This window comes from Podospora pseudocomata (genome assembly GCF_035222375.1).
Source record: "Podospora pseudocomata strain CBS 415.72m chromosome 1 map unlocalized CBS415.72m_1, whole genome shotgun sequence".
In the NCBI taxonomy this organism is placed as follows: domain Eukaryota; kingdom Fungi; phylum Ascomycota; class Sordariomycetes; order Sordariales; family Podosporaceae; genus Podospora; species Podospora pseudocomata.
In genome coordinates this window covers 874,944-899,337 of record NW_026946363.1, presented here as the reverse complement: position 1 = coordinate 899,337, position 24,394 = coordinate 874,944, and the positions used below count along the sequence as shown (strand labels likewise).

At 53.4% G+C, this 24,394-nt stretch overlaps 11 protein-coding genes across 11 annotated transcripts; 5 read left to right on the top strand and 6 right to left on the bottom strand.

The window, feature by feature from the left end:
• Positions 1 to 676: 676 nt before the first annotated feature.
• QC762_105360 (uncharacterized protein) lies at positions 677 to 3,874 on the top strand (the record flags this gene model as incomplete). Its single annotated transcript, XM_062884927.1, has 2 exons — positions 677 to 2,774; positions 2,838 to 3,874. The coding sequence occupies 2 exons, from the start codon at positions 677 to 679 to the stop codon at positions 3,542 to 3,544; spliced, it is 2,805 nt and encodes a 934-aa protein (XP_062747842.1). The 3' UTR covers positions 3,545 to 3,874.
• QC762_105340 (uncharacterized protein) lies at positions 3,642 to 5,968 on the bottom strand (the record flags this gene model as incomplete). The annotated part of the gene is made up of 2 exons (XM_062884926.1): positions 3,642 to 4,984; positions 5,038 to 5,968. 2 exons carry the CDS (start codon positions 5,966 to 5,968, stop codon positions 3,972 to 3,974), a joined length of 1,944 nt encoding a protein of 647 aa, XP_062747841.1. The 3' UTR covers positions 3,642 to 3,971.
• Positions 5,969 to 6,670: 702 nt separating this feature from the next.
• RPD3 (histone deacetylase) lies at positions 6,671 to 9,705 on the bottom strand (the record flags this gene model as incomplete). Its single annotated transcript, XM_062884925.1, has 4 exons — positions 8,552 to 9,705; positions 8,168 to 8,468; positions 7,569 to 8,110; positions 6,671 to 7,513 (listed from the first exon to the last, which is right to left on the bottom strand). Exons 1-4 carry the CDS (start codon positions 9,215 to 9,217, stop codon positions 6,671 to 6,673), a joined length of 2,352 nt encoding a protein of 783 aa, XP_062747840.1. The 5' UTR covers positions 9,218 to 9,705.
• Positions 9,573 to 10,924, top strand: RPN11 (multicatalytic endopeptidase; the record flags this gene model as incomplete). Its single annotated transcript, XM_062884924.1, has 3 exons — positions 9,573 to 9,822; positions 9,916 to 10,169; positions 10,234 to 10,924. Exons 1-3 carry the CDS (start codon positions 9,760 to 9,762, stop codon positions 10,922 to 10,924), a joined length of 1,008 nt encoding a protein of 335 aa, XP_062747839.1. The 5' UTR covers positions 9,573 to 9,759.
• A 312-nt stretch (positions 10,925 to 11,236) lies between these two features.
• Positions 11,237 to 12,771, top strand: QC762_105315 (uncharacterized protein; the record flags this gene model as incomplete). Its single annotated transcript, XM_062884923.1, has 2 exons — positions 11,237 to 11,245; positions 11,602 to 12,771. 2 exons carry the CDS (start codon positions 11,237 to 11,239, stop codon positions 12,769 to 12,771), a joined length of 1,179 nt encoding a protein of 392 aa, XP_062747838.1.
• Positions 12,772 to 13,603: 832 nt separating this feature from the next.
• QC762_105310 (uncharacterized protein) lies at positions 13,604 to 14,395 on the bottom strand (the record flags this gene model as incomplete). The annotated part of the gene is made up of 1 exon (XM_062884922.1): positions 13,604 to 14,395. The coding sequence occupies one exon, from the start codon at positions 14,393 to 14,395 to the stop codon at positions 13,604 to 13,606; it is 792 nt and encodes a 263-aa protein (XP_062747837.1).
• A 235-nt stretch (positions 14,396 to 14,630) lies between these two features.
• QC762_105306 (uncharacterized protein) lies at positions 14,631 to 14,816 on the bottom strand (the record flags this gene model as incomplete). The annotated part of the gene is made up of 1 exon (XM_062884921.1): positions 14,631 to 14,816. The coding sequence occupies one exon, from the start codon at positions 14,814 to 14,816 to the stop codon at positions 14,631 to 14,633; it is 186 nt and encodes a 61-aa protein (XP_062747836.1).
• Positions 14,817 to 16,106: 1,290 nt separating this feature from the next.
• Positions 16,107 to 18,667, bottom strand: QC762_105300 (uncharacterized protein; the record flags this gene model as incomplete). The annotated part of the gene is made up of 2 exons (XM_062884920.1): positions 17,241 to 18,667; positions 16,107 to 17,177 (listed from the first exon to the last, which is right to left on the bottom strand). The coding sequence occupies exons 1-2, from the start codon at positions 17,445 to 17,447 to the stop codon at positions 16,107 to 16,109; spliced, it is 1,278 nt and encodes a 425-aa protein (XP_062747835.1). The 5' UTR covers positions 17,448 to 18,667.
• QC762_105290 (uncharacterized protein) lies at positions 17,772 to 21,185 on the top strand. The gene is made up of 2 exons (XM_062884919.1): positions 17,772 to 18,227; positions 18,302 to 21,185. Exons 1-2 carry the CDS (start codon positions 18,078 to 18,080, stop codon positions 19,700 to 19,702), a joined length of 1,551 nt encoding a protein of 516 aa, XP_062747834.1. The 5' UTR covers positions 17,772 to 18,077; the 3' UTR covers positions 19,703 to 21,185.
• Positions 19,865 to 21,692, bottom strand: SKI6 (Exosome non-catalytic core component). Its single transcript, XM_062884918.1, has 3 exons — positions 21,533 to 21,692; positions 20,620 to 21,474; positions 19,865 to 20,554 (listed from the first exon to the last, which is right to left on the bottom strand). Exons 2-3 carry the CDS (start codon positions 20,937 to 20,939, stop codon positions 20,041 to 20,043), a joined length of 834 nt encoding a protein of 277 aa, XP_062747833.1. The 5' UTR covers positions 20,940 to 21,474; positions 21,533 to 21,692; the 3' UTR covers positions 19,865 to 20,040.
• A 1,098-nt stretch (positions 21,693 to 22,790) lies between these two features.
• QC762_105270 (uncharacterized protein) lies at positions 22,791 to 23,747 on the top strand (the record flags this gene model as incomplete). Its single annotated transcript, XM_062884917.1, has 1 exon — positions 22,791 to 23,747. One exon carries the CDS (start codon positions 22,791 to 22,793, stop codon positions 23,745 to 23,747), a length of 957 nt encoding a protein of 318 aa, XP_062747832.1.
• Between the last annotated feature and the right edge of the window lie 647 nt (positions 23,748 to 24,394).

Sequence of the window (24,394 nt, the reverse complement as noted above, 5' to 3'; positions counted from 1 at the left end):
CCTCCCCTTCGGCCAAGTCGGCTTTCTTTGAGTTTGCAAGGTTTTCAATGTGTAATGTAATGTAAAGGACTGCAGCCACGGCCTCCACAGCATCAACATGGTTTCTGGCAGGGGAGTGATGCAAATTTATTCGCCTGGAAGGTCCAAAGAGACAAGTCATCCCGTCCCCGTCTCTCACCCCAGGTTTGTTTTGAAGATCATCTCAGAACTCCTGCCGGCTCTTTGTTTCGAGTTTTCGATAATCAGTTTGGGTCTTCCTTTCCAACCTCATCCTGAAGACTCTCTTACCACAAAGCTTCCGCGATCGACACTTCCAGGAAGCGAGGCGGATACCTGCCTACAGATCCCGCTTCCTTCCTTCGGAAGCTGTACCGGTGACCCCTGAAACGCAAACCGTCAAGCGCTCTCGACATTCGTCCTTGCCGCGATTGTTTCTATTACACACGTCATTCTGGCTAGAATCGGAACATAACAGCTCAACCTAGGTTGGGGCTTCGTCACTCGTTTTTCTCCCGTTGCCAACAACTCTGTCAACACTTCAACTCACCCCATCTTTGTTTGAGAGACTGTCGTTCTCTGATACAGTACCCTCTCAGGCCCGAGACAGCCGGTCTCCATCTAACCGTCAACCACAAGACTTTGAAAGGCAAGTCTGAAAAGAAGCCATATAGTCACCATGTCGGCACCACGCCCACCCGAAGATCCCACGAAGCCGGGTGACGACAGCCAGGAGAATCCGCAGTCACCACCTCCTGAGCAACCCGCCAACAACACACAGTCATCATCCAACAAGGGAAAGGAGAAGAAGAAGGTGGGATTTACAAGCGAGATCACGGCTGGTCCATCTCACTCTGGGTACTATTACGGAACCCCTACCCCCACCGATCAAGAAACAGAGGCTCGGGATTACTTCTCCCTTTCACCCTCACCAAGTCCAAGCCCGACCGATGGCCACAATGCCAATCGAGACTCTGTTAACAGGGAGCAGCTCGCTGCCGCCCTGGCTGAGATCTTGAAGCCCGAGCACCTGAGTGGTCCAGTACCCCCGAGCAAGCCCCGCCCGGTCCTCCGGAAGTCGACCCCACTTCTGGCCGTTCCCGAATCACCCGCTACACAGCATCAGTCCGAGATTGAAGCCAAGAACCGGGCTGATCGGCTTGCTTATTCGGTGGGCACCGGTTCAGCCCCGCCGTCTGGAAGGAGCTCTGCTGAACTTACCGAGTTGGAAGAGGAGGCTTCTCGAGATCGTGAGGGCCTATTGGGGAGTTCGGACACTGCACAGACGCATGACTTCGCTTTGCCTGCCAATGACGACTCCCTCAGGTATCGAAGAAACGCCCATCAAGAGGCGGACAGGCTTATTCGCACCCACACCCGGCGCAAAAGCCCACTCATGCACTCATTCACTCCACGGTCAGGGACAGCAACCCCTGTTGATCACGATGTTGAGTACATCCCCCGCCCGGACAAGTACAAGGGTGGCATCTTGGGAACGCTTCTTAAGCTGTACGGCACAGATGAGAAAAATGGCTCGGCCTCGGCGTCGACGTCGACCGCCGACCTCCTAATCCCCAGCCTCCCCAGCACACCCAGTCGAACTCCAAACCGCACGCCTTCTAGCACTCCGCCTACGTCTCGGCCTACGACTCCCGATCCCGACAAGGGGCGCCGATCCAAGAAGAGACAGTCTACCAGCACTCTGGCTGGGCTGATGGAGTCCTCTTTCATGATTGCCGCCCCCGGAACCAACAAGGACATCCAAAATGCCGTCTCAGAGAAGATCAAGTTGGAGAAAGAACGGTACAAGAAGACGGCAAAGTCGAAGAAGAAGGTCGACGAATACAAGATCAAGATCCACATTGCCGAAATCATCAATCGACATCGCTACCTGATCAAGCTCTGCAACGCCTTGATGATCTATGGCGCGCCAACCCATCGTCTCGAGGCTTACATGGCCATGTCTGCTCGCGTTCTTGGCATCGAAGGCCAGTTTCTGTATCTGCCTGGCATCATGTTGATTTCTTTCGACGACAGTCAGACGCACACTACCGAGGTCAAGATCATCAAGGCTAATCAGGGCTTGGACTTTGGTCGCCTGCGCGATGTCCACGAGATCTACAAGGAGGTTGTCCATGATCGAATCGGAGTCGATGAGGCTACTACCCGACTTGACGAGGTGAACAAGCGTAACGAGAAGTTCCCCATCTGGTTTCGGATCCTGCTCTCTGGGGTAGCGTCAGCAGCAGTGGCTCCTTTCGGTTTCGAGGGCCGGTACATCGACTTGCCCATCTGCTTCATCCTCGGCTGCGTGGTTGGTTTCCTCCAGCTCTACCTGGCGCCATCCAATGAGCTCTATGCCAATGTCTTCGAAATCACGGCAGCTATTCTGACTTCGTGCCTGGCTCGAGCCTTTGGTTCGATCAGAGGTGGAACGCTCTTCTGCTTCTCCTCCCTTGCCCAGGCCTCGATTGCTCTGATTCTCCCTGGTTACATGATCCTCTGCGCAAGTCTGGAGCTCCAAAACCACCAGATGATCTCGGGTTCTGTTCGAATGGTGTACGCGCTCATCTACACGCTCTTCCTAGGCTACGGTATAACCATAGGGTCCGTTATCTATGGCTACATGGACGAGAACGCCTCGAGCGCCATTCACTGCTCAGTTGGCGAGGAGTGGTACCTCCAACGACCATCGCCCGATTATTACGTCTTATTTGTCATTCCCTTCACACTTTGCCTGTGTGCGATCAATCAAGCGAAGTGGAAGCAAACACCTGGTATGTTTTCCCCTGTTTTTCTTCTGCAAAGTCCGCAATACTAATATCGATTGTTTTCAACAGTCCAAGTGATCATCTCGGTCGCCGGTTACCTCGTCAACAATTACTCTTCCCGCTTCTTCAAAGGCAATTCGGTTGTTTCCAGTTCGCTCGGTGCTCTGACCATTGGTGTCCTCGCCAACCTTTACTCTCGCCTTGGACGATACTTTGAGAACTACATGCTCGATGTCTGGGAGAGGACGATCCAACCACGCTGGAACCGCTTTCGGAGACGTGTCAAGAGAGGACCTTATCCGTCCCCGTATTACCAATCATCGACAGCCATGGATTCAGATGAGTCTGATCCCAAAGCCGCTGCAGAGCGAGAGAAGGAGCGAGACCTGGAGAACGGACCCCCGACTTTGTCCACCGAGGGCATCACAGCCGGTATTACCAAGCATGCTCGCAAAGTTGGGTACGGTCTTGCCGCGGCGGCCATGTTGCCTGCCATCTTTGTCCAAGTGCCCGGAGGCCTGGCCGTGAACGGGTCTTTGTTGAGCGGCGTTGCTAGCGCCAACCAGATTGTTCGTAACGAGACAATTTTGGCGAACGGGACTGTTGTCAACGGGACGTTTACGACAACGGAAGAGGTAGCGGATTTGAACAGCACTGCTTTCAACGTGCTGTTCAGCGTTATTCAGGTTGCGATCAATATCTCTGTAGGGTTGAGTTTGAGTGCGTTGCTGGTTTATCCTTTCGGAAAGCGGAGAAGTGGATTGTTCAGTTTCTAAGGCGGTGTTGATAAGGGGAGGGTGATGACATGCGTAGGTTTTGGGGGCAGGTCAAAAGCATTGTTTTTTCCTCTGGGACCATTTTGGGACTCGTATACGACATGAACAGGCGTTTGGAGCCTTTATCTTCGGTATCGTTTATTGAGAAGGGAAGACCAGGCAAAGGCGTTTTTGGGGGGGGCTTCTGAGCATTTACATTGGGAGGCATATGATATAAAGACAAACTACCTGATATTGACGAGCCGTCATGAGGGAGATAAGTAGATATAATAGTCGTAATGTGTGTGTTAGATGGGTGGGAGGAAGAAAAATACAAAAAAATCATCATTGTTATCATAACGCGGAATGAAAAAAACAAGGGGGTATATGTGCGTGTGTGACTTCATCAAAAAGAGACCCCATCCCAACGACATTCTCCTCTTTTCCTTCAGCCCCGGTAAAACGGCCTAATCCTGACCTTCTTTCTCAACTCCCTCACCGCCACACCTAGCTCATCCTCTTGGTCCATCATTTCCTCCTCCTCGTCGAAAAGCCTCCTATCACTCTTACACCCCTCCTTTCCGTCCGGCATCTCCCCCCGCTGAAAATACCTCCTCACCCACCCAGCAGTACACCTACTCCCCGCCGCAAGACTAGTATGCCCATACCCCTCCTCTTGAACCAGCACCCTCGACCCGGGGAAAGCCCGCGAGTTATTCCTCGCCGAGACCAAAGGCGTAACATTATCAGCATCGTTATTGACAAACAGTATCGGAAACGCCGTTTTGACACCCTGCGACCAGCTAAAGTCCGGGGAGAGCTCCCACTTTGGCCGGACCGTCCTCCCGATGCAGGAAAGCCGGAATTCAGACTGGACCGCGCCGGCGGAGTAGGAGATGTTTTGGAGGATGAGGGCGTACGCCGCGAATTCGGAAGGGGTTAGAGGGTGGTGGGAGGCGTCGGAGCACATTATTGCTGGGAAGGCGTCTGGTGTTCCTTCGCTTGGGGAGGGGAGCGGGGTGGATGGGGGGAGGGACTCGGAAAGGCATAACGGGGTGGAGGGGGAGGTGTTGTTGGCTGGGGAGGTGTAGGCGAGGTAGGGGAGGCCGTTGCGGGACTCGAGGGCGGAGAGGACGGGGGCGATGAGGGGGAAGCGGAGGTGGGGTTGGTAGAGGGCTGTGGAGAGGAGGTGGAGGATTCTGGAGTAGGTTATTATCTCTGGGGGTTGTTGGGAAAAGCTGAGGTTGGAAGGCGGGGGGGTGACCAGGATGGGGGATTCGCGGAGGGAGGTGAGGAGGGAGAAGAGCCGGGATTTTGTTTGGGAGGGGGTGGGGGAGTAAAAGGGGCAGCGGAGGGGGCCGACGCGGTGGCAGTGGGTGAAGAAGGCTTCCATTACTGCGTCGGTGTCGTGGAGAAAGTTGATGTAGCCTCCTTGGTACCATTCGACGTAGTCGACGTTGCCTTGAACAAGGTCAGTATTGGACTGGTGATAGGAGAGTGTGAGGGAGGCATACCGTCGTTGACCATTCTTTCTATTCTGTGAGGCCACAGGGCGGCAAAGGTACCGCCGAGAACGGTTCCGTAACTAAACCCCCAGTACTTGAGCTTCTCCTCCCCCATCTGTTCCAGTATCTCGAGCATGTCCCGGGCATGATACACGGTGCTGCTATGCCTGAGGATCCCATCCTCCCCTGCCAAGTCAGGATTGTTCTCACAAACCTGACTGAAAGCCTGCGCGCGAGCATACGCATCATACACCACCCCCGGATGAGCATCCACCGTCCCGAGCACACTGTTCTGCAGATCCCACACCCCTCTATCCTGCTGCTGACTCCAGCATTCGATCCTGGGGACAGAGTTCCCTACCCCTCTAGGATCGAACGAAACAAGATCGTACTGTTCCTTGCCCAGTATAGCTTGCAGCTCTCTGCCATGATCCAGCATTGACCAAATGCCCGATCCCCCCGGCCCCCCAGGGTTGAAGAACACCGGCCCTCGATAATCCGTCTTATTCTTTGACGCGGACGTTGCTACTGCGCGAAGTCTGATGATAGCAAGCACAACTCTGGCCGAGTCCGACGGAGACTGCCAGTCCATCGGCACATCCAGACGCGCACAGTCATGGTCGGGAGAGTAACACTGATGCCAAGTCAGAGTTGGACTTGGTGTGATATCAGCCCAGCGGAAAGTAGGCGGCGGTTCAGTAGGCTTTCCATCGCTGCCGTTGGTGTTGCTCTTCCAAAACGGCCACAAGAAATCATTAAACGAGCCATGTAGTTGTAGCAACACAACAAGCCCCAGTACCAAGCCCGCCATGCAGCCACCCGTCAGGAAGCCGCGCAGGTGTTGATGCCGTGGGAGTAGTATTCGCGATACCGATAAGGCCCAGTGGGTGCTCCAAGGGTAGCCCCTGAAAGCCCCTGAAGCTTTAACGCCCATCGTCATCGTCGTGTAAGAGCAGACCCTGATCGCTCCATTCCTTCTAGCGATTCAGAGATAGGGAAGATGGGAAATCAGAGGTGGGCAAGGCCCTCCTCATGCTCCCCAAAACATAAGCGACTGCCCCTCCTCTGCTGCATGCTGCAGGAATCCCCAGAGGGTCAGTCAGAACCCTGTGGGGGCAGCCTGCAGGGCTGCATGACGACCCGCAGATCGTGTTCCACAAGGAAGGAAGCCGGGGAGTTTGGGGAAATGCTTGGCAGCGGGATCTTCTCCAAGGAACAAGACAGTTGACCTTATCTTGAGCAACGCATCACCCCGCTGACAACAACATGCGGTGAAGCTGAGACAGTGATGTGCAAAGGACCACGTCAAGAAACAAAAAGAAACACGACAAGATAGCAGAACATGTGCGATCCAGGTGAAGACTAGAATTGGGAGATTCCAAAAAATATAGCAATCGTGAGGCTACTTCGTGGCGCTGATGCGAAAAACAACCCATAACTCTGTGAAGGCATCAAGATGTACCGCCGGCTTTTTGCCTCTCTCCCAGGTATAAAACGCACGATAGGGGTACTATAGAATGGCCACCTGAAAACACCTTTCCCCATGACGAAAACAAACCACCCATCCAAACCAATAATTCATGAGCTCCAGAACGCCTTGGCACAAGCCATTACACTACAGGTCATGCAACCAGCGGGTTACCTAACTATTGGTCGTATTGTCCTGAGTGGTTGTCGGTGGCACCACCTCGCTGGCCTCTGACACGCTCTCGGTTTGTTTGTCGGTGGCAACAGCTGGCTCTGGCGACTTGGATGTGCGTGATGGCTGAGCTGCCACCTCCGTGGTCTTCTTTGGCGATACCACAGTCGTAGCCTGGCTGTCGTCCTGCTTGGCAGGCGCAGGCTCTTCGACATCTTCGGTCTTGATCACTGTTTCGGCCGCCTTGCTTTCTGTAACCTCTCCCATATCCACGTCACCGTCGCCGTCAACCGCTGCTGTTGGAGCCTCAGGTGCTGTCTCAGTAGCAGCAGGCTCCTTGACTTGTGCTTCCGCTTCCGCTTCCGCTGCGATTTCGGCGAGGGCCTCGTCGATCATAGTATCATCGTTTTCGGTAATCTCAACTGGCTGCTCAGCGGGTGTGGCGATTCCACTGTCGACCTCCATGGTGTCGTCTTCCTTGGTATCGCGGAAGTTGGTCTCTTGTCGGGTCCTCCCATTGAGCTTGAAGACTCCGTTGGCAGCTGCCATATCCTCATCGTCCGAGTCTTCGTACTCATCTTGGCGCTCAACACGCTTCTCCCACTGCCGCTGGGTCATGCGGACGTCCTTGTTCTCATCTTCGTCCAGGTCATCCATCTCGTCGTCTTGGTCATCAGAGACACCCATTGACTGGCGTGGTACATCCTGCATCTGGACGGAAGGGACAGGGGCTGTGCGTTTTAGATTCTCGATGACCTGAATCTTGATCTTCTCCAGGTATTCGTAGCTGTTTGCGTTTTCCATATTGGAATTTCGCACATCCAGCTCGTAATCCGGACCGTAGTACTATACCGGGTTAGGAAGCTGGCAGAGTAAAGAGCACTTCATTACGTGTACTTACCTCGTAATATTCATTAAATGGCAGTACTCGATCCATCTCAACGCCGACCAAGCGGCCCGTCTCGTAAGCCCATGTGCGGGCGACGTTGCGCATGGTGTACCCACCGCCTCCGAGAACCAGAGTTGGCAAGTTGAAGCCGCGAACAAAGTTGACGCAGTTCGCATGTCCGCGCATACTGAGGTTGAAGCAGCCGAGACGATCACCAGAGAGAGAGTCTCCGCCGCACTGAAGGACCACAGCCTCAGGTTGGTAATATTGCATCACGTTCGTGATCACGGGCTCAAAGATGGTTTCATACGCGACGTCGTCGATGCCGTCGCGAAGAGGGAAATTAACGGCGTAATGCTTGCCGGTGCCAATGCCAATGTCCCTAAGCTCGCCAGTACCAGGAAAGTATTCTCCGTACTTGTGGAATGAAACCGTCATGACACGGTCAGTGGTGTAGAAGGCCTCCTCGACACCGTCACCATGGTGAACGTCGATGTCGATGTACAGAACACGCTTTTTGAACCGGAGCAGCTCGAGGATCGCAAGCACGATATCTGCAAACCAAGGTTAGGTTCTGTCATTGGCGAGGCTCGACAGCTGCATGGACTCACCATTGACATAGCAGAAGCCGCTAGCCTCGCTTTTTTTCGCGTGATGCAGGCCACCCGCCCAGTTGATTGCGATGTCGCACTTTTCTCTGTTCAACCTTGCCGCGCCTTCCATGGAACCGCCAGCGCTGATGCCGCAAAACTCAAAGAGTCCATCGAATACTGGGCAATCGTCCCCGACATTGTATTTGCCTTGTTCTCTCATAAAGGAGTCCATGTTGTCGGGAGTAACTTTTTGCAAAAACTCGATATACTCGTCTGTGTGGAATTGTGTCATCTCGCTCGTGACAGCTGGTTTCGCACGCTGTGGCTGTCAGCATCTTTTCGAGAGAAGCAGGAGCAACTTGGGACTTCCGGATTGTCGCTCAAATGAGGGAGAAAACTTACGTAAATCTCGAGAAACTTGTAGACGTTGTAGTTCATCACCAAAGAGTGCGCCAAACGTATCCGGTGCGGTTTCATGGGGTGGCCTGTAACGTAGGCATAGTTGCCAATGTCGGAGTCGTAGAAGTAAGCAACCCTTTTCTTGTCATTCTTGACCACCTCGAAGAGGGGCCTGGTCCTCTCGACACCCGCTGGGTCGGTCGAGTTGGAATTAGACATTGTTGCAAAGCAAATGGATGAGAATGTGTGTTGCGGGGGGGGTTCCTTCGTTTCGCAAAGCTCGTCAAGTTCGTGATGCTCGTGTTCTCGTGAAGAAGGCAAAAACCGGATCGGGCTCAGCAGCGGTGGGCAGAAAGGAATGGGTTCGAAGCCGGGATCTGGGTCGCGGCTCGAGTCCCAGTCAAGTTTCGCGCGGCCAGGGTGAGAGGGCCGGTTGAGAAGATTGATGCGAGTATCGTCTTCGTATTTGATGTAGCTTCTTTCGCTGCCGTGGCTCAACAAAAAGGTAGGAGAATCAAAGTCAGCGCCGCCGTTTTGTGTGTGGGGGAAAAGTTGATGTTCTGCGGAAAGGCCATGAGCTGCCGCGACCAGCGAGGAAGGCAATTCACCAATTCCACGCCGCCGCCGTGGCTCCCGCAGATTCAACAAGGCTGAGATTAGTGGATCCATCTTGGCGGCGCTGTGGCTGGGGTGCAAGGGTGCGAATGTTTAGCTCAGATTACCTCAGCTGTTTTGTGAGCCGTGGTTGGATAAGGTAAGGTCTTGAAGTGGCATGCAATTCCGCAGGCGAAGTAAATGTTAGTGCGGCCAGCGCAACTTCCACCAAAAGCCCCCTGTCGCGCTAACATTAATAACTGTGGCAGCGGTATATGCAAGGCTGAAATTGTACAAGCGACAGGTCGTGTGGGGCATGTGATACGACGGGTGAAATGATCTTATCGATAAACAGTAGCAACTCCCGGCTCATAGCGGTCAGTGCATTAGGTAAGCTAGTGCAGGCTGCCAGAGCTTTCGTCAACCACAGCGCGCCTTGGTGGGCAAGCTGTAGGCGGCTGATGGACATCAGCTCTCTCCCAACTACATCACCAACTTTCCAGCCATTCCGACCACGACCTCCACCAACCATTCTGCTGTTTCGCTACGGGTTGCACCAACCTGTCTTCCCTTTCTCACACTTCAAATAGTAATTCCCAAACATCAAAGCAGCTGAAATGGATCGATTGAGAACCATGTTCGCTGGCCCTGGCATGGGCATGGGAGCTGCTCCTGGGACAGTAGGTCCTCCACCAACCGCAGAGCTACCCACTGCAGCATACCTGGCTGGCCACACATGTGTAAACACCGAGATGTTAATATCAAGTGCTTAGGATAATACCAATCTCATCGATAACTCCGAGACCGTCTACATCTCGTCCCTCGCCCTCCTCAAAATGCTTCGCCACGGCCGCGCCGGCGTCCCTATGGAAGTCATGGGTCTAATGCTGGGCGAATTTGTCGACGATTTCACAGTTCGTGTCGTCGATGTGTTTGCGATGCCTCAGAGCGGTACTGGTGTGAGTGTGGAGGCCGTCGACCCGGTGTTCCAGACCAAGATGATGGACATGCTTCGGCAAACAGGAAGGTAGGGACAATCACTGGTGCTGATGCAAGCGGCGGATCAAGACTAACCGCCCACCCCCAAACAGGCCCGAGTCGGTTGTCGGCTGGTACCATTCGCATCCCGGTTTCGGGTGCTGGCTCTCGTCTGTCGATATCAATACCCAGCAGAGTTTTGAGCAGCTGACCCCGCGTGCTGTTGCCGTGGTCGTCGATCCAATCCAGTCAGTCAAGGGCAAGGTCGTCATCGACGCCTTCCGTTTGATCAACCCACAGTCCCTTATCATGGGACAGGAACCCCGGCAAAGCACTTCCAATTTGGGTCATCTGAACAAGCCCTCTATTCAAGCGCTTATCCATGGCCTTAACCGCCACTACTACTCGATCGGCATCAACTACAGAAAGACGGCCCTCGAGGAGAATATGTTGATGAACCTACACAAGCAAGAGTGGACAGAGGCGCTTCAGATGGAGGACTTCCATTGCGAGGGTCAACGAACAAAGGATCGTCTCGAGCGCCTAGTCAGTCTTGCAGAGGGATACGAGAAGAGGGTCAAGGAGGAGACAGAGCTCACCAAGGAGCAGCTTAAGACGCGCTATGTCGGCAAGCTGGACCCCAAGAAGCATTTGGAAGATGTCGGACAACAGCTGATCGAGGACAACATCGTGGCGGTGTCAAGGCAGATGATCGACAAGGAGGCGACGATGCCAAAGAAGGACACTCCAGGTGCCAATGGCAAAGCGAATGGGGACGAAATGGATGTGGAGGATGAACTTTGAACATTGACGACTAATTCTACATACCCCTTCGGCGGGCAGTTTTTCGGGGCGTTCGCTGTATGACTAGGCGTTAGGCGGGCAAGGGCAACTCATCAAGCTAGACAGGTAGCAGCGTAAAAAGAGATTCATTTGGTCCTCCGGGTACATTGACGAGACGAAACCAGCAATAGCCACCGATGTGTTTTTTTCTTTATTCCTCTGGACGGTGAGTTTTCGAGTGGTGCCTCGACGGTCGGAGCTTTGTGTGCAGGCTATCCAGAACAAGCCAGACCGGTGAACAATGGACTTGTCTTGAGAAGCTGCTGGCAGAATATGTGCGTTGTGAGTAATTTTCCTCTTCTATGTGCAGATTATTAGAGGTATTTGAACAAATGGGTACCAGACATGGGAAGTACGCTGGCATACTTCTTTCAGACTTCAAGATGGCGCCTTTCCGGACTTTTCTCACAAACATAATGTGCCATCTTCTCTGCTTTGCTGGGAACTGTGACATTAGTGACGATCGCAGCTACACGCCGTCGGAACTAGAAGCAGTTGTTAGAGATTTTGCGGGCAAAGAGAAGTCCCAGGCGGAGCCAGATCCAGAGCCATCAAACTCGAGATCTCGTATCAAGCGGAGCCGTGCTAGAGTGTCGAAGAAGACATGGGGACCAAATGTCACTGATGCTGGTCGTCAGAACAGAAAGTCACTACCCACCACGCCTTGGGACACGACAGCGACAGCGACTGCCTCAGAGTCTCAACAGCAGGTGAGAAACCACCCTCCAGCACCAACAAGACGACCCCCCTCCTCCCCCCCTAGACTTTCCCAATCGGTCATGTCCATCCCCACCCTGAAGAAAACACTGGACATGCTACATCATATCCTCTCTCACACGCGGTACATGGTCACCGGGACGGCCGCGATGGCGATATGGGGTTACGTCCCCCCCCACGTAAACTTCCTACCCCGACATGTCTCCATATCTTGCACGGACGACGACGTGCCGGTTATCAAGTCGTGGGCGGCGGCCAGTCCGCATTGTGTCTTGATCCCTTCTTGTCCTGGCATGATCGGGGTAGGAATAGAGGGGAAGATTAGGGCGGTAAAGATCAGGACTGTGACTCGGGAGATGTTTGAGAGGCTGGGACGGGTGAGCCCGCTTGGGGTGAATAGAGTGGAACAGTTCAGAGGTTGGAGGGAGGGGATACTGAGGACGGGGGTGTGGGTTGTTAGTTTGAGGGGGTTGTTGGAGGATTTGTGTGCTGGGTGGGGGGGGTGTTTTCGCAAAGGAAATAAAACGCTGGAGGAGGAGGAGAGGTTGAGGCAGTGCGGGTTGGGGATTTTGTGGATTTTGCGACGGATGAGGGAGGATGGAGGGTTGGGGAAGGAGTGGGATTTGAGGGGGGGAATAGTTGCAAGGGAGGAGTTTTGGGTGCCGTTTACGGGGGTTTGGTGGGAGGGTGTCGGGTTGATGTTGGCGTTGGGGTTGTTGAGGGAGGTGGCCTCTGATGAGCGGGAGTTGAGGCAGACAAAGGTCTGGACGGGGAACAGGTGGTTGTATGTTACCTCTGTTGTGCCCGAGCAAGAAGGTAAGGGCAAGGGTAAAGAACACCACGTGAGTCTAACTACCGTGACCTCGTCGGGTGATTCGGAGGACTCTGAGCAGGTTGAACTGCCCGCGGTGAAGCTTGACACTGATCTTGCACGATATCACCCTGATTCTTTCCGAGTTAGGGCTGGGTTGAGGGATGGGAGCGTGGGTATGAGGGAGTATGCTGCTCTTGTTGCTGCACAAGTAGGCCATGAGCATGGACCTCAACGAAATGACCCCACGCCAACATGTGAGCGTAGTCTTCCTCGATGATATCTTGCCGATAGGCTTCAAATGATAGTTCATAAACCAGCCATAAAGGATAAGTAGGTAGGAGGCTGACTTGCCTTTTACTTTGAAGCTCGGTTCACCAAAGATAATGATAACACCTCTAGCAAATTTCAAACACAAAACTGTGATATTGCGACCTAATCAGCTATAATTACAATCTCCAAAAAACTCTACTGCCCAAGCGTATTACCAACTGCCCCATCATGATTCTATACTCCCTTATCGTTCCCAAACTTCACCAAAGAAACGAAGCCTCCTCCTCCTCGCTCTTGCTTTGTGCACGGGACCGCGTTGGCCGCTGGCTTGGGCATCTGGATTGATCCTGGCAGTGGAGCCGTAGCGAGCGGGAGGGGTGTGGTTGAGAGAATCGAGGTTGTGAGCGTCGTGTCATCGATGGGGAATATGGAAGTGATTCCGGGCTTTTTGGTTGAGGTGGTGGCTACTGGCGGTGTAGTTTCCTCCGGGGGTGGTGGGGGTTGCAGGGGCTGTGTTGGTGACTGCTGGTGTAAAGGTGTCGGGTTCGCAGACTTCGCCAGTAGATGAGACTGTGACCGTATTTGTTGGCGTTATGGATGGTACTCCGATAGTGGTGGTTCCAGTCCCTAGCGTCACCGTAGAAGAGAGTAAGTGAGTGACATTGACAGACAAACCCAGAGTAAAAGTCGGAAATACCGTTGAAGAGACGATAACAAGGGTAGCTGATGAGGTAAACATCGTGGGACCATTTTTCAAGCTATAAATATCGTCAAAACCATAGTCTCAGTGATCAATTCCATGATACATAAAACTTCGGCCAAAAGTACCAGGAAATTCCTCATGCCATTAAATTCAGTGTCACAGTGTCATTACCACAATGCTCAGTGTCTAGTCGTTGCTCAGCATCATGATATGGCGCAGGTAGGTTTGCCATCTCATTCGTAAACTGCGCCGGACAGCCCCCGATGATGTTGTATATAGTCTTGAACCTTGTGTTCTCGTTCAACTGTCCATTGTCGGGAGTATCGTACGTGATGCTGAACTGGCATGAGCCGCCTCCGTGTTGAGCGCCGCCAGTAAAATTGACGTTGGTGACATTTCCAGCCTCCATGACAGTGAGTCCATTGTGATGGAAATTATTAGTTGAACGAGGGTGCTTGTGAGTGACGCCATCGAGCGGGTTGACTTGAAGGAGTGGGGTGCCCTCGTGGAGGCCGTATGATTCGGGAGTGTGCATCACCACATGTGCTTGTATACCAGATACAAGGCACATGGCGGCCAAGCCAATGGTCAAACTGACCGTCGACATGGTGTATGTTGATCTAGCAAAATAGAGAATCAATGAGTAATAGGTGATGGGCGTCAAGCCAAAAGGAAATATGATATGTTGACTCGTGTTAAAAATCGTGAAAGAAAACGAATTTATATCTTGGAAATGAGCGAAGAAATCGGTGGAAGAAAACACATCAAAAACACCATTTGCCAGACACCCTTGTGCCACAAAGTCAGAGGTGAGTTCTGGAAACAGCAGCTTTAGCAAATCAATCAGAACAGTAGCATTGATAGTAAAATTCTTGCTCTGGATGCAGAACCTAAACCTCAAACGACCGGTCCCGAGATGTGATGACATCAATCCTCAGGGAAGGTGCGTGGCCCTGCTGCATGTCACTGAAGGAAAGAGCGTTTCGTTTGCATATCAGGCTTGTACGGTGCTACTCTCTAATCGATTTGGCTGATCTGATTCTTCTGTTGGTTTCAAAAACCGGCATGTGGTGACTTTTCAAACGAGCATTTTGAAAGTCTAGGTCATCCAACAAAACCTCCTTAAAATCCCAGACCCAGTGCCATGGCCAAGTCCACCAGTTTCAACGTTGGCTTGCGCATCTCGTGGTTGAAATAGTTGCCACTGGCACATGTACATGTGGCAAAGGGGTATAAACCCGTGGCCTCCAGTCGGTCGAAGAGCTGGTGGAGGTTGTAGATGAAGACAAGCACCCGCTGCTGCTGCTGAACGTGTAGTTGCTGTTGCAGGTGCTGTCGCCGTTATCCATCTTTGATTGTTGGCGGTCGACTTTCTTTGTGAATCTATATAAGCCGGATTGTTAGCTTCTCTTTGTACAGGCGAGCACAGATAGTGGCGTACCGTAGAAAAAATGACAGATGGGTTATGCTTTTGAGTCGTAGATATGAACCCAGTAGCTAGGTAGACTTATATCACAGCAGCTGAAACTACTCGATTCTTCATCCACCTAGTTGTGCCCAATGTCGATCACAGGGTGCCGTACAAAAGTGAAGCGTCCAAGAGGCGAGGCACTCTACCTACTACAGGGTGTGTAGTAACGCAAGGCACACCGCGCGACCAGGGCAGGCCAGATACCGACCCCAAACCACCGCCAGCTGTTCACCGAACCTGTACTTGTAATTCGGGGGCGGAAGTGAGTGGAGCTGTAACCTCGACTGCAAGTCGCAGAAACAATAGGAAGTAAGGTGATATTGTAAGAATGACAGAAGCGAAGAAGAAGAGCGAAGACGATAAACGAATGAGTCGCATGTACGACGGAGAAGGAGCTGCAACTGCGAGCTTCAATCAATTCCCGCCTGAGCTTTCGGTATGAGGTCTGTTTTCGTTGACTCGTGTGGGCGTCACCGGGGCAAACAGGCAATGGGAAACACGCGATTCGTTGATGCATTTATACAATTCCTTCTGAACTCGCTACATTACAGACAAAGTCTTCCCCACCAAGACACACGCCCAGTAACTGAGCCATTCTCCTAGCTACAACCTGCCACCTGCTTGAAATAAACAAGGCAATTCGGACCGAACCACTCAGAGACCCCAGACCTGCACCAACCTTCTCGCAAGGTTGTCAAGTGTCAGTCCAATGCAGAAACGACTGATAGACATGCAGAACCACAGACATGATGTTTTGCATCTCCTCACTCTAGCCTGCCGGAGCAGGCCCTGTCAAAAGTCATGTCATGGGGCTCGTATGGAGCCAGCTTGTCAACTTCATACACTGCCTGCGTCTGCTGTGCGCTCGCGGTCTGTTGCACTCGTTACACCAGATGGCGCTTGTGACACCTCTGTGGCTCGCAACGAACTGCTGGCCACCCCTCCGGTTCTAGCCTTCGCCCTTGTCAGAGACATGCAGCAAGGCGCTGCCTCAGGATCCGACAGTCTGGTTTCGAGAAGAACCGCTCGCAAGACAAGGTCATATTACAAACGCTGAACGCCGGCTCGGGCGCTACGGCCTCCCAAGGAAATCCACATGTAGACGTAGTTGACGGGGGTGATGCATTAGTTGCATATAATCGTTATTACCAATGGTATCACAATCCAGCTATGTCGCACCAAGAAGCTCCAATGCCCTCCGCAGCTCTTTCACCGCTGTCGGCACATCCTCAAAGTTCAGCGCAGATATAGCCCATTTGGCATGCTTTTGAGCCCCAACCATGGCAGCTTCGTCCACGAGGCCACTTTGAGCAGGTGCGTACGCGGCGGGCGCAGGTGGATGTGTGGTATGAGCTGTTGGTGTCATGTTCATGTAATAAGGATTCGTAGGAGGGCTGACGGGCGGGGAAGCCACTGCAGCTGTCGACGGGTTGTTCATAGCAAAGGTTGGAGGCGCTGATGGTGGGGCGTAGGGCTGTTGTTGAGCCGCAGGAGATGGCGTCCACCCGGTGGTGGGAGGTGGTTGAGTCGGGGGTTGTGACCATGATACGGGAGGAGGCGTGTCCAATGGACTAGGCTGCGACTGCGTCCAGGTCGGTCCGGTAACTGGTGATGAGAGATCAGGGGCTCCTTGGTAGTTGGCTGGATTATGCGACGGTGGAGAGATTGGTGACGGAATAGAAGGCGATCTGGGCGCCGGATCATTGAGCTGTGTTGGCACTCCTGGTAACTTGAGCTCATCCCCCCACGCTGATGGTGGTCCGGCAGAAACAGGGCTCTGCGGTAACGATACGCCGGCAGCATCTCTACGCAGATCCACGTCGGGAACATCCTCCACTGTCACTGATCTTGGCCCGGCGCCGTATGGAGTGTCCGTCAGACCCTGAACTTCCGGATCATCGTGGTCCAAGGGTGGGGGAGCGGGTTGTTCGAGTTCCTCCAGCTTTGGGTTGGACTCATTTGGGTCCTTGCCTTCCTTGATCGCCTTGACAATCCGCGCGGCGTTCCACTTGGCATATTTGATCTTTTGCTGTGTCTCTGCATCCGGAGTCCCCCAGATATTAACAAGGTGAAAGAAGGTAGCAGCTGCGTCAAACGTCGTCGCTGTTTGTTGGGTAACTTTGTTGGCCTTGACCACTCTCTCGGCACGGTCGAGGGTCTCTTGGGCGAATTGTTCGACATAGGCTTGGCTGGCGGCATCGTCCATGATAGCTTCCTCGTGGGCATATTCCTGCTTAGTCTGTCATGAAACATCAACGTTAGCGCAGGGTTTATAGATTGCTGGCAGGACGTTGGCACGCACCTCTTCCAGCTTGTCCATCAAGGTCGTTGTATAGTTGAGAGTCTCTTCATCGGCAAGATGCAGTTGTCTCGCCAGAATTTGTCTGACCACCCAGTATTCACACCAGTACGCGATGATGGGCTTCACATTTTGGAGCTGCACAGCTTTGGCGGCGCATTTCCAGAGGTTGATATCGGCCTGTTTGATGGCCGCGGGAATGGCGTCCATCGTGGATAGGTAGGCAGGTAGGCACTATCGCAAACGTGAGGCAGAGAAGTTGTTGACTGAGAGTTTGACAATGAGAAAATATCTAGCAATATCCCTAATCCTGTTTGTCGCTCCTAGATCTGTCTGCCTGGTTGGAAGTCGTCAGCTCCAGCGCCAGTTGCTCCTCGATGTTGGAGCACCTGGCTGCCAAGTCTACCCCACATTCCGCTGTCCAGACCGAGGGGCACATGGGCAGGGAGCTAAAGCCACGAGATGGTCCATGCTCTTGCTTCTGGTCGATTCTCCATCAATCGCAGGTGGCACCGGCGTCACAGCATTGGAAATGTGTTCTTTTGCTAAACATGGAAAGATGCCAGCTTTTATTTAGGCAGTGAACTCACCTTCGTCCTGTGTATCATCTGATCATATATGCCCAGTGAAGACATCCCAGGGAGCAAGGCTGGTGAACTAGTTGTCTTTGCTTCTTTGCCGCCCAGTGTCTTCTCTTGCTTCTCCTTTGTGTTCACTTGATAAAAAACTCCACACCTTCTATATTTATACTACGTCTATTAGCCCATCCATCTTCCACTCTCGCTATCCACACGAGCAGAACACTCGCAACAAGCAAGCCGCTGTGGTAGAGCAGGCATCATGCATCACCCCACACTCTGTGCCGTGGCAGTTGCCCTGCTGTCTGCGCTTCCAGGAGCTCAGGCTGGTCTCTACTCCAAGAAGTCTCCTGTCTTGCAGGTGGATGCGAAGAGCTATGACAGACTGATTGCTAAGAGCAACCATACCTCTGTAAGTGATATTGAACCTTGTAGCTTGGCAGACAAACACTTGGAGCTTTCTTCAGCTAACCTCCTCCGCTCAAGATTGTCGAATTCTATGCCCCATGGTGCGGCCACTGCAAGAACCTTCAGCCAGCCTACGAAAAGGCTGCCAAGAACCTGGCTGGGATCGCCAAGGTAGCCGCGGTGGACTGCGATGATGATGCCAACAAGCAATTCTGCGGTCAGATGGGCGTGCAGGGCTTCCCAACGCTCAAGATTGTCAGGCCAAAGAAGGGAGGTGGCAAGCCGATGGTGCAAGACTACAATGGCCAAAGAACAGCAAGCGGTATTGTCGAGGCTGTGGTGCAAGCCATGAACAACCACGTTGTCAAGGTTGAGGACAAGACCCTGGATAAGTTCTTGGATGACGAGAAGGACGCCCCAAAGGCTCTTCTCTTTACTGACAAGGGGACCACATCCTCCTTGCTCAAGAGCATTGCCATTGACTTCCTCGACGTGATCACAGTCGGACAGGTGCGGAATACTCAGGCCAAGGCCGTGGAGAAGTTCGGCATCACCAAGTATCCCACCCTTATCCTTCTGCCGGGCGGAGATGCCCCAGCGGTAACCTACGACGGAGAGCTCAAGAAGGAGGCTTTGGTCACATTCCTCTCGCAAGCCGGAGCGCCCAACCCTGACCCAGCGCCTGCTAAGCCCAAGGCTGCAAAGAAGGAAAAGAAAGCTGAGAAGAAGACTGAGAAGAAGACCGAGAAGAAGGCCGATTCATCCGAGTCGTCATCCACAGCCGAATCCGAGCCCGATGTTCCAACACAAGAAGCCCCCGTCATCATCGAGAAGGCCTTGCCCATTCCCACCATCAACTCCCAGGAGAAGCTGATCAAAGAGTGCCTGACCGAAAAGTCTCACACCTGCGTCCTTGCCTTTGTCTCCAACAGCGAAAGCGACTCGGCCAAGAAGGCACTCGACAGCCTGGCCCAACTCTCCTTCAAATACGCCCAAGGCAAGCGCAACCTCTTCCCCTTCTACGAGGTACCCACCAGCATCAACGGCGCCGCCCCTCTCCTCAGGGCCCTCGATCTCACCAACGAGGTGGAGATCATCGCCATCAACGCCCGCAGGGGCTGGTGGCGCCACTTTGAGGGTGCCGACTTTGCGCACACCACGGTGGAGAGCTGGATCGACGCCATTCGTATGGGCGAGGGTTCCAAGAAGAAGCTTCCCGAGGGCATTGTGGCCATCTCGGTGGAGCAGCCCACACCGGCTACTCCGGAGCCCGAGGCGGACCCGACTGCTGCGGACACCCCCGACGCGACTGAGGCCGCCACCAGCGAGGAACCCACTCCTCTGACTCCCGAAGAGAACGCCACTCGAGTTCCACCCGAGTCCTCCGCGACCGAGGCCACGGATCCCGAACCAGAGTGCCAGACTGGTGCTGCCGAGCAGTGCGGGGCCAGGCCTGCCGCAGAGCATGACGAGCTTTGATATTTTGGAGGAAAACCAAAAGTTTGTTGTATTCTATCTCTCTTTTGTCCGGTGGTCAGTAACGGGAGTTTTGTTTGGCGCATTCTTTGACCGAGGCAACACAGCACAGCAACACAAAAAGTAGGTAGCCAATTCCAGGCCACGAGAATTAATGAACTTTGATGAGAGCAAAACGAACCCGGCTTCTTCTCACCTTTGAATCATTGCCTTGCTCCCATGTCTGTTATCGTTAAAGTTCCTGACAAAAACGCCGGCCGATGGATAAAACCCTATCTCCAAACGCCATTCCAACCAAACACACTGATACACATACAATATGACAACGGGACAATGCTTCCTTAATCCAGATCCATATCATTGAGTCCCGTCCCCTTGTCTACTGTCCCCTCCAAGATCATCTTTCGCCCCTGCGCTTTGATAACCTGATCCAGAATCTCTCTCACTTGCTTGCACCCGTCCACTCCCACAGCCAGCATGCCCTCCAACCGGCTGATCTGCACTCTGCTCTCGCACACCAACGCCACGACCTTGTCGCTTTCACCAAGGGTGGCTACTGTCAGCCCGGGTAGTTCTTGCTCTTCCTGGTGGTTGAGATCGAGCAACGGGTCGGCGCCCTCGTCGTTGGCGGCGTAGGTCGAGGTTGAACCGGCCGTGCAGGCGGTCACGTAGTCTGTCATGGGGATACCGGCGTCCACACACGCCAACGTGGCGGCGTTGATGAGGGCTGCGAGGAGGGAGCCGTCCTGGGAGAGGACGTGGAGGGAGATGTTGATTTGGGAGTGGGGGAAGAGGTGGGTGTGGAGGGTCGCGGCGAGGGTGTTGGAGAGGGTGAGTTGCATTTCTAGGGTGCGCCTATTGTTTTTTGTTAGCATAACTGTGAGCCGCCAAGGGGTATGGTGTATAACAGAGGGCTTTACTTGTCACCCCTCCCCCTTCTTTTCCTATCTACCGAACTGAACCCAGCAATGACGATGTTGACCACCACCTCTGCGTCTTTGGACTGCCCGCCAGATCCACCGCCGCCGCTGGCTCCCCCTGCTGCTCCTCCACGGCGCGGACCGGGCTCGCTAGGGCCGGTGACGACGCACATGACTTTTGTGTGGCCCATTTCGAGGTAGGACGAGCCATCGGCTGCGGCTTGGGTGCGGATTTGGCCGTGGATGCGACGGAGCTCGTTCCACCTCCGTCCGTCGACGCGAAGGAGGGCGAGGCCGTAGGTTGATGTGTCGAGCGGCATGATGGGGGGTTTTGTGGAGGGGTCGGTTTAGGGGTTTCCCCTCTTTTGTTCGAACTGGGGGGATATTCTGCTGCGCCGAAGTTGCTTATGGCCTTTGGGGGGATGGTTGTCGGCTGGGTGGGTTTGGCGGCCTTAATCAGGGTTTTGGACCGTTGGTGTTTGTGATCCTGTTGTGTTCGAATATCGAGGTCACGATGATCGATTTGACAGAGTATCGTAGTTTCAGCGGGAGGGCTCCTATTGTCGCTGTCGTCGATTTTGATGGGCAAGCCAAATTTGGGATATCAGAAAATATCCACAAGCTAGCTTTGCCGTCGTCTGTCTGTCGCGGGGCACAGAAAGCTTGGACCACTTTTGCGCTTCTGTAGCTGTGGGGCACGCGAGCTGTCAGTGACAGCCAACATCACAGGCTGGATCAAGACATGTTCGATATCACGTTTGACAGTTGACGATTAGAAATGTTTTGTTATCATGGCAGAAGTCTGCTGTGCTGGGGACACAAACGTTAACTTGGCCAACTGCGCTGGTAGATATGCTAATCTCATCAGACGACAATCTTTTCTTTCTCGAACCAAAGATTGGATGTTTCACACATGGAAAAGTGGCTGCTCAATTGGGTTTTCGCAAATGGAAGCCACCCGGCGGCACAGCTCTGGACGATGGCCACCCACTTGGTCCAAGAATAAAAGAGGAAGGTCAGCTTGGTTGGTGAGGAGGTCCGCATATCGAACCGCCAGAAAGAAACATGATCGAGTGTCACACAAGGTATCGGATCACGGGCCAGTGGACACATAAAAAAACGGTGTCGAAGTCCCCTGCAAACGTCCCTTCAGCGTTTTGATGAAACAGAGCACAATGACCTGGGGTAGGCCCGTCTTGTGCTGCCAGGGCGCGCTACGCTGCAATCAAACGCTTTAAAGGCCAAGAGAGCGCTTAACACAACATGCTGGTCCGCATTGCGGATTATGTTAGTGACTCCGCTGGACGCAGTGCCAATTCATCTCGATTCTGGACCCAAGTTGGCCCAGACCAGCAGGTCCAGAAGCAGGGCACGGCCAGTAGTTCCGCTTTGCATCTCTTGGCCGCTGTGCTCCCCCTGTGTTCGGTGGAGATCGTTTGTCGCTTGTGGGTGTGACACTCGATATGCCGTGGTGTTGACTCGAGAGCAGGAAGAGTTTGATGACAAAAAACAAGAAAAGCCGCAGTACCTGCATCCCAGATGCGCTGATGCATTGCGTGGCACGGGTCCACAGATGACACGTTCAAGAGTCCGCTTCCATGAGCACTTCCCGAGTTCTGTCGAGATGGAAGAAAAGCATGGCCTCGTTCGACCAATAGGAAGCAGTTGGGACCTGCGTGAACCTTGTTTGATTACGGGGTCCATCCGACCACTCATGTCAAAACGCCAGCGGATCGTCGGTCTTGGAGCCAAGGGTTGGCCAGCGGCAGAAACATCCAGGCTCATTTCGGCACCCCTGTACACCCTGCTCCCCCGTTGGCCGCACACCCCTTCAAGTATTTGTCTCTCCTTTTTCGTTTTTCCTCTCTCCAACCTCTTTGTTCGCCGAACATCGCCTTTCGCGCTTCCATCCACTCATTACAGAGATCTTGTATCTCGCGACATTCTTTTGATAAAAAGCACGAACGCCTCTCCGCTGCTCCCCATAGCAACGATATCTTCACCTTTTTCACCACCCTCCCTTTTTTGGACACCAAGCATAATTGCAAAACATTGTTACTCGGAGCATCAAAGCAACGGCAGCGCATCGATTCAACGACCATATACGATTCACATAGACGGGATTTTTGGACCAAGTATATATATTTTGTCGACCTTCGGATCCTTTCACGATGCAACTCTCCCACCTTCTGCTCCTCGCCGGTGCGCTCACCGCCACTGCCCACCCTTCCGGCCATGCCCACCTCCACCGCAGCATCCATGAGAAGCGCGAAGGAGGTATCACCTTCCTCAAGGCCGTTCACAAGCCCCTCCCTGAGCCAACTGAGACTGCCCCTGAACCCACTCCCGAACCTCCCAAGGCATCCATCGCAGCTGTAGAGCCCTCTCCTTCGCCCAAGCCCAAGCCCGAGCCCGCTCCTGCTCCCGCCCCTGCTAAGGAGGAGAGCGAGAGCAGCAACGACTCTGACTCGGAAGATGGTTACAAACCCTTCTGCGGCTCCAGCAAGAGGAAGACCAAGCGTGTCACCTGGGAGCAGATTCATTACACCGGTAACACCGGCACTGCTAACGGCTGCCCATGGAACTCCAACCTCCAGGTCGTTTCCACCAAGGCCTCCAAGCAATACAAGTACGTTCAGAACTACAAAAACGTCGGCAAGGTCCCCTATGAGGTCATTTGCTTCAACAAGATCGGTGCCGATGGCGGTGTGACTGGCTCCTTCAAGGTCGAGGGTCAGAATCAGCTCGTTTTCAAGCTCCAACCCGGCGAGACCAAGTCTGTTGTTGCCGATTCCAACACACAGGGTGTTTGCGCCTTCGCGCCAAACTCTGTCCCCACCACCAGCCACGGCCAATACGCCGGCAACTGGGCCGAGTTCGACTTCGAGAACACTAGTAACAAGGGGTGGTCCGGCGCCGACTGCTCTTCCCTCGTTGCCCAGGCTTACAACATGGACTTCCCCGGCTGCCGCATGTCCCAGGGCGGTGTTGATTCATCCATCTACCCCGACGGAACTGCCGAGAACGCCTACATTCGCGGGTTGGAGGCTGAGGATGGCATTGGCCTCAACATCGAGCCCGGCCCGACCGTCATCGAGGTCCTCTGCGGTCTCGAGAAGGGCATGTAAAGGATTTGTAACGAACGACCAGGATATCTTTTTTGGATCCGCTTTCTACAAGGCCGACGGTGTGAATTGCCATGGAAAAATTCACAAACACCTGATAGGGAATTGGGAGTGTGTGTGTTTGTTTGTTTACTTGTGTTTGTGTTGCTGTCTCCTGTCTGGGACGGACTCTTCTGTTCATTGTATCTGGCATGACTTGTCCTTGGGCAGGTCTTTTGTTTCTCCCTTTGGTTCAGCCCTTGAGGAGGCCCGAGGTAGTCTGGATAAAAAAACGTTTACGATCAATCATGTTTGGATACCACTACTTGTTTCTGTTTTCTGTTTTCTCGATTAGAATCATAGGCTCAGCAATATATATTGTAGTGTTTTGTTTGTTAAACTCTGTCTGTTGCTTGTTTTTGATGCCTTGGCTATTGTAACAACGGGGGGTGGATCGGCGACCTTTACCCGACCCCTTCCGCAAGCAGAGAGTTGGACATGAGACGAAGTCGGATTAAGGAACAAGATGATCGGATCGGTCACGATAAACTTGATGTGGCGTCCCGACTCCCGGCTTTACTGTGGGGAAGGAGGGTAGTTCGAAGAAGGGTCGCACAACGGATCGTTCCGCACCTCGGACTCGACAGACAGAAGCTTTGTTGACACGTCCC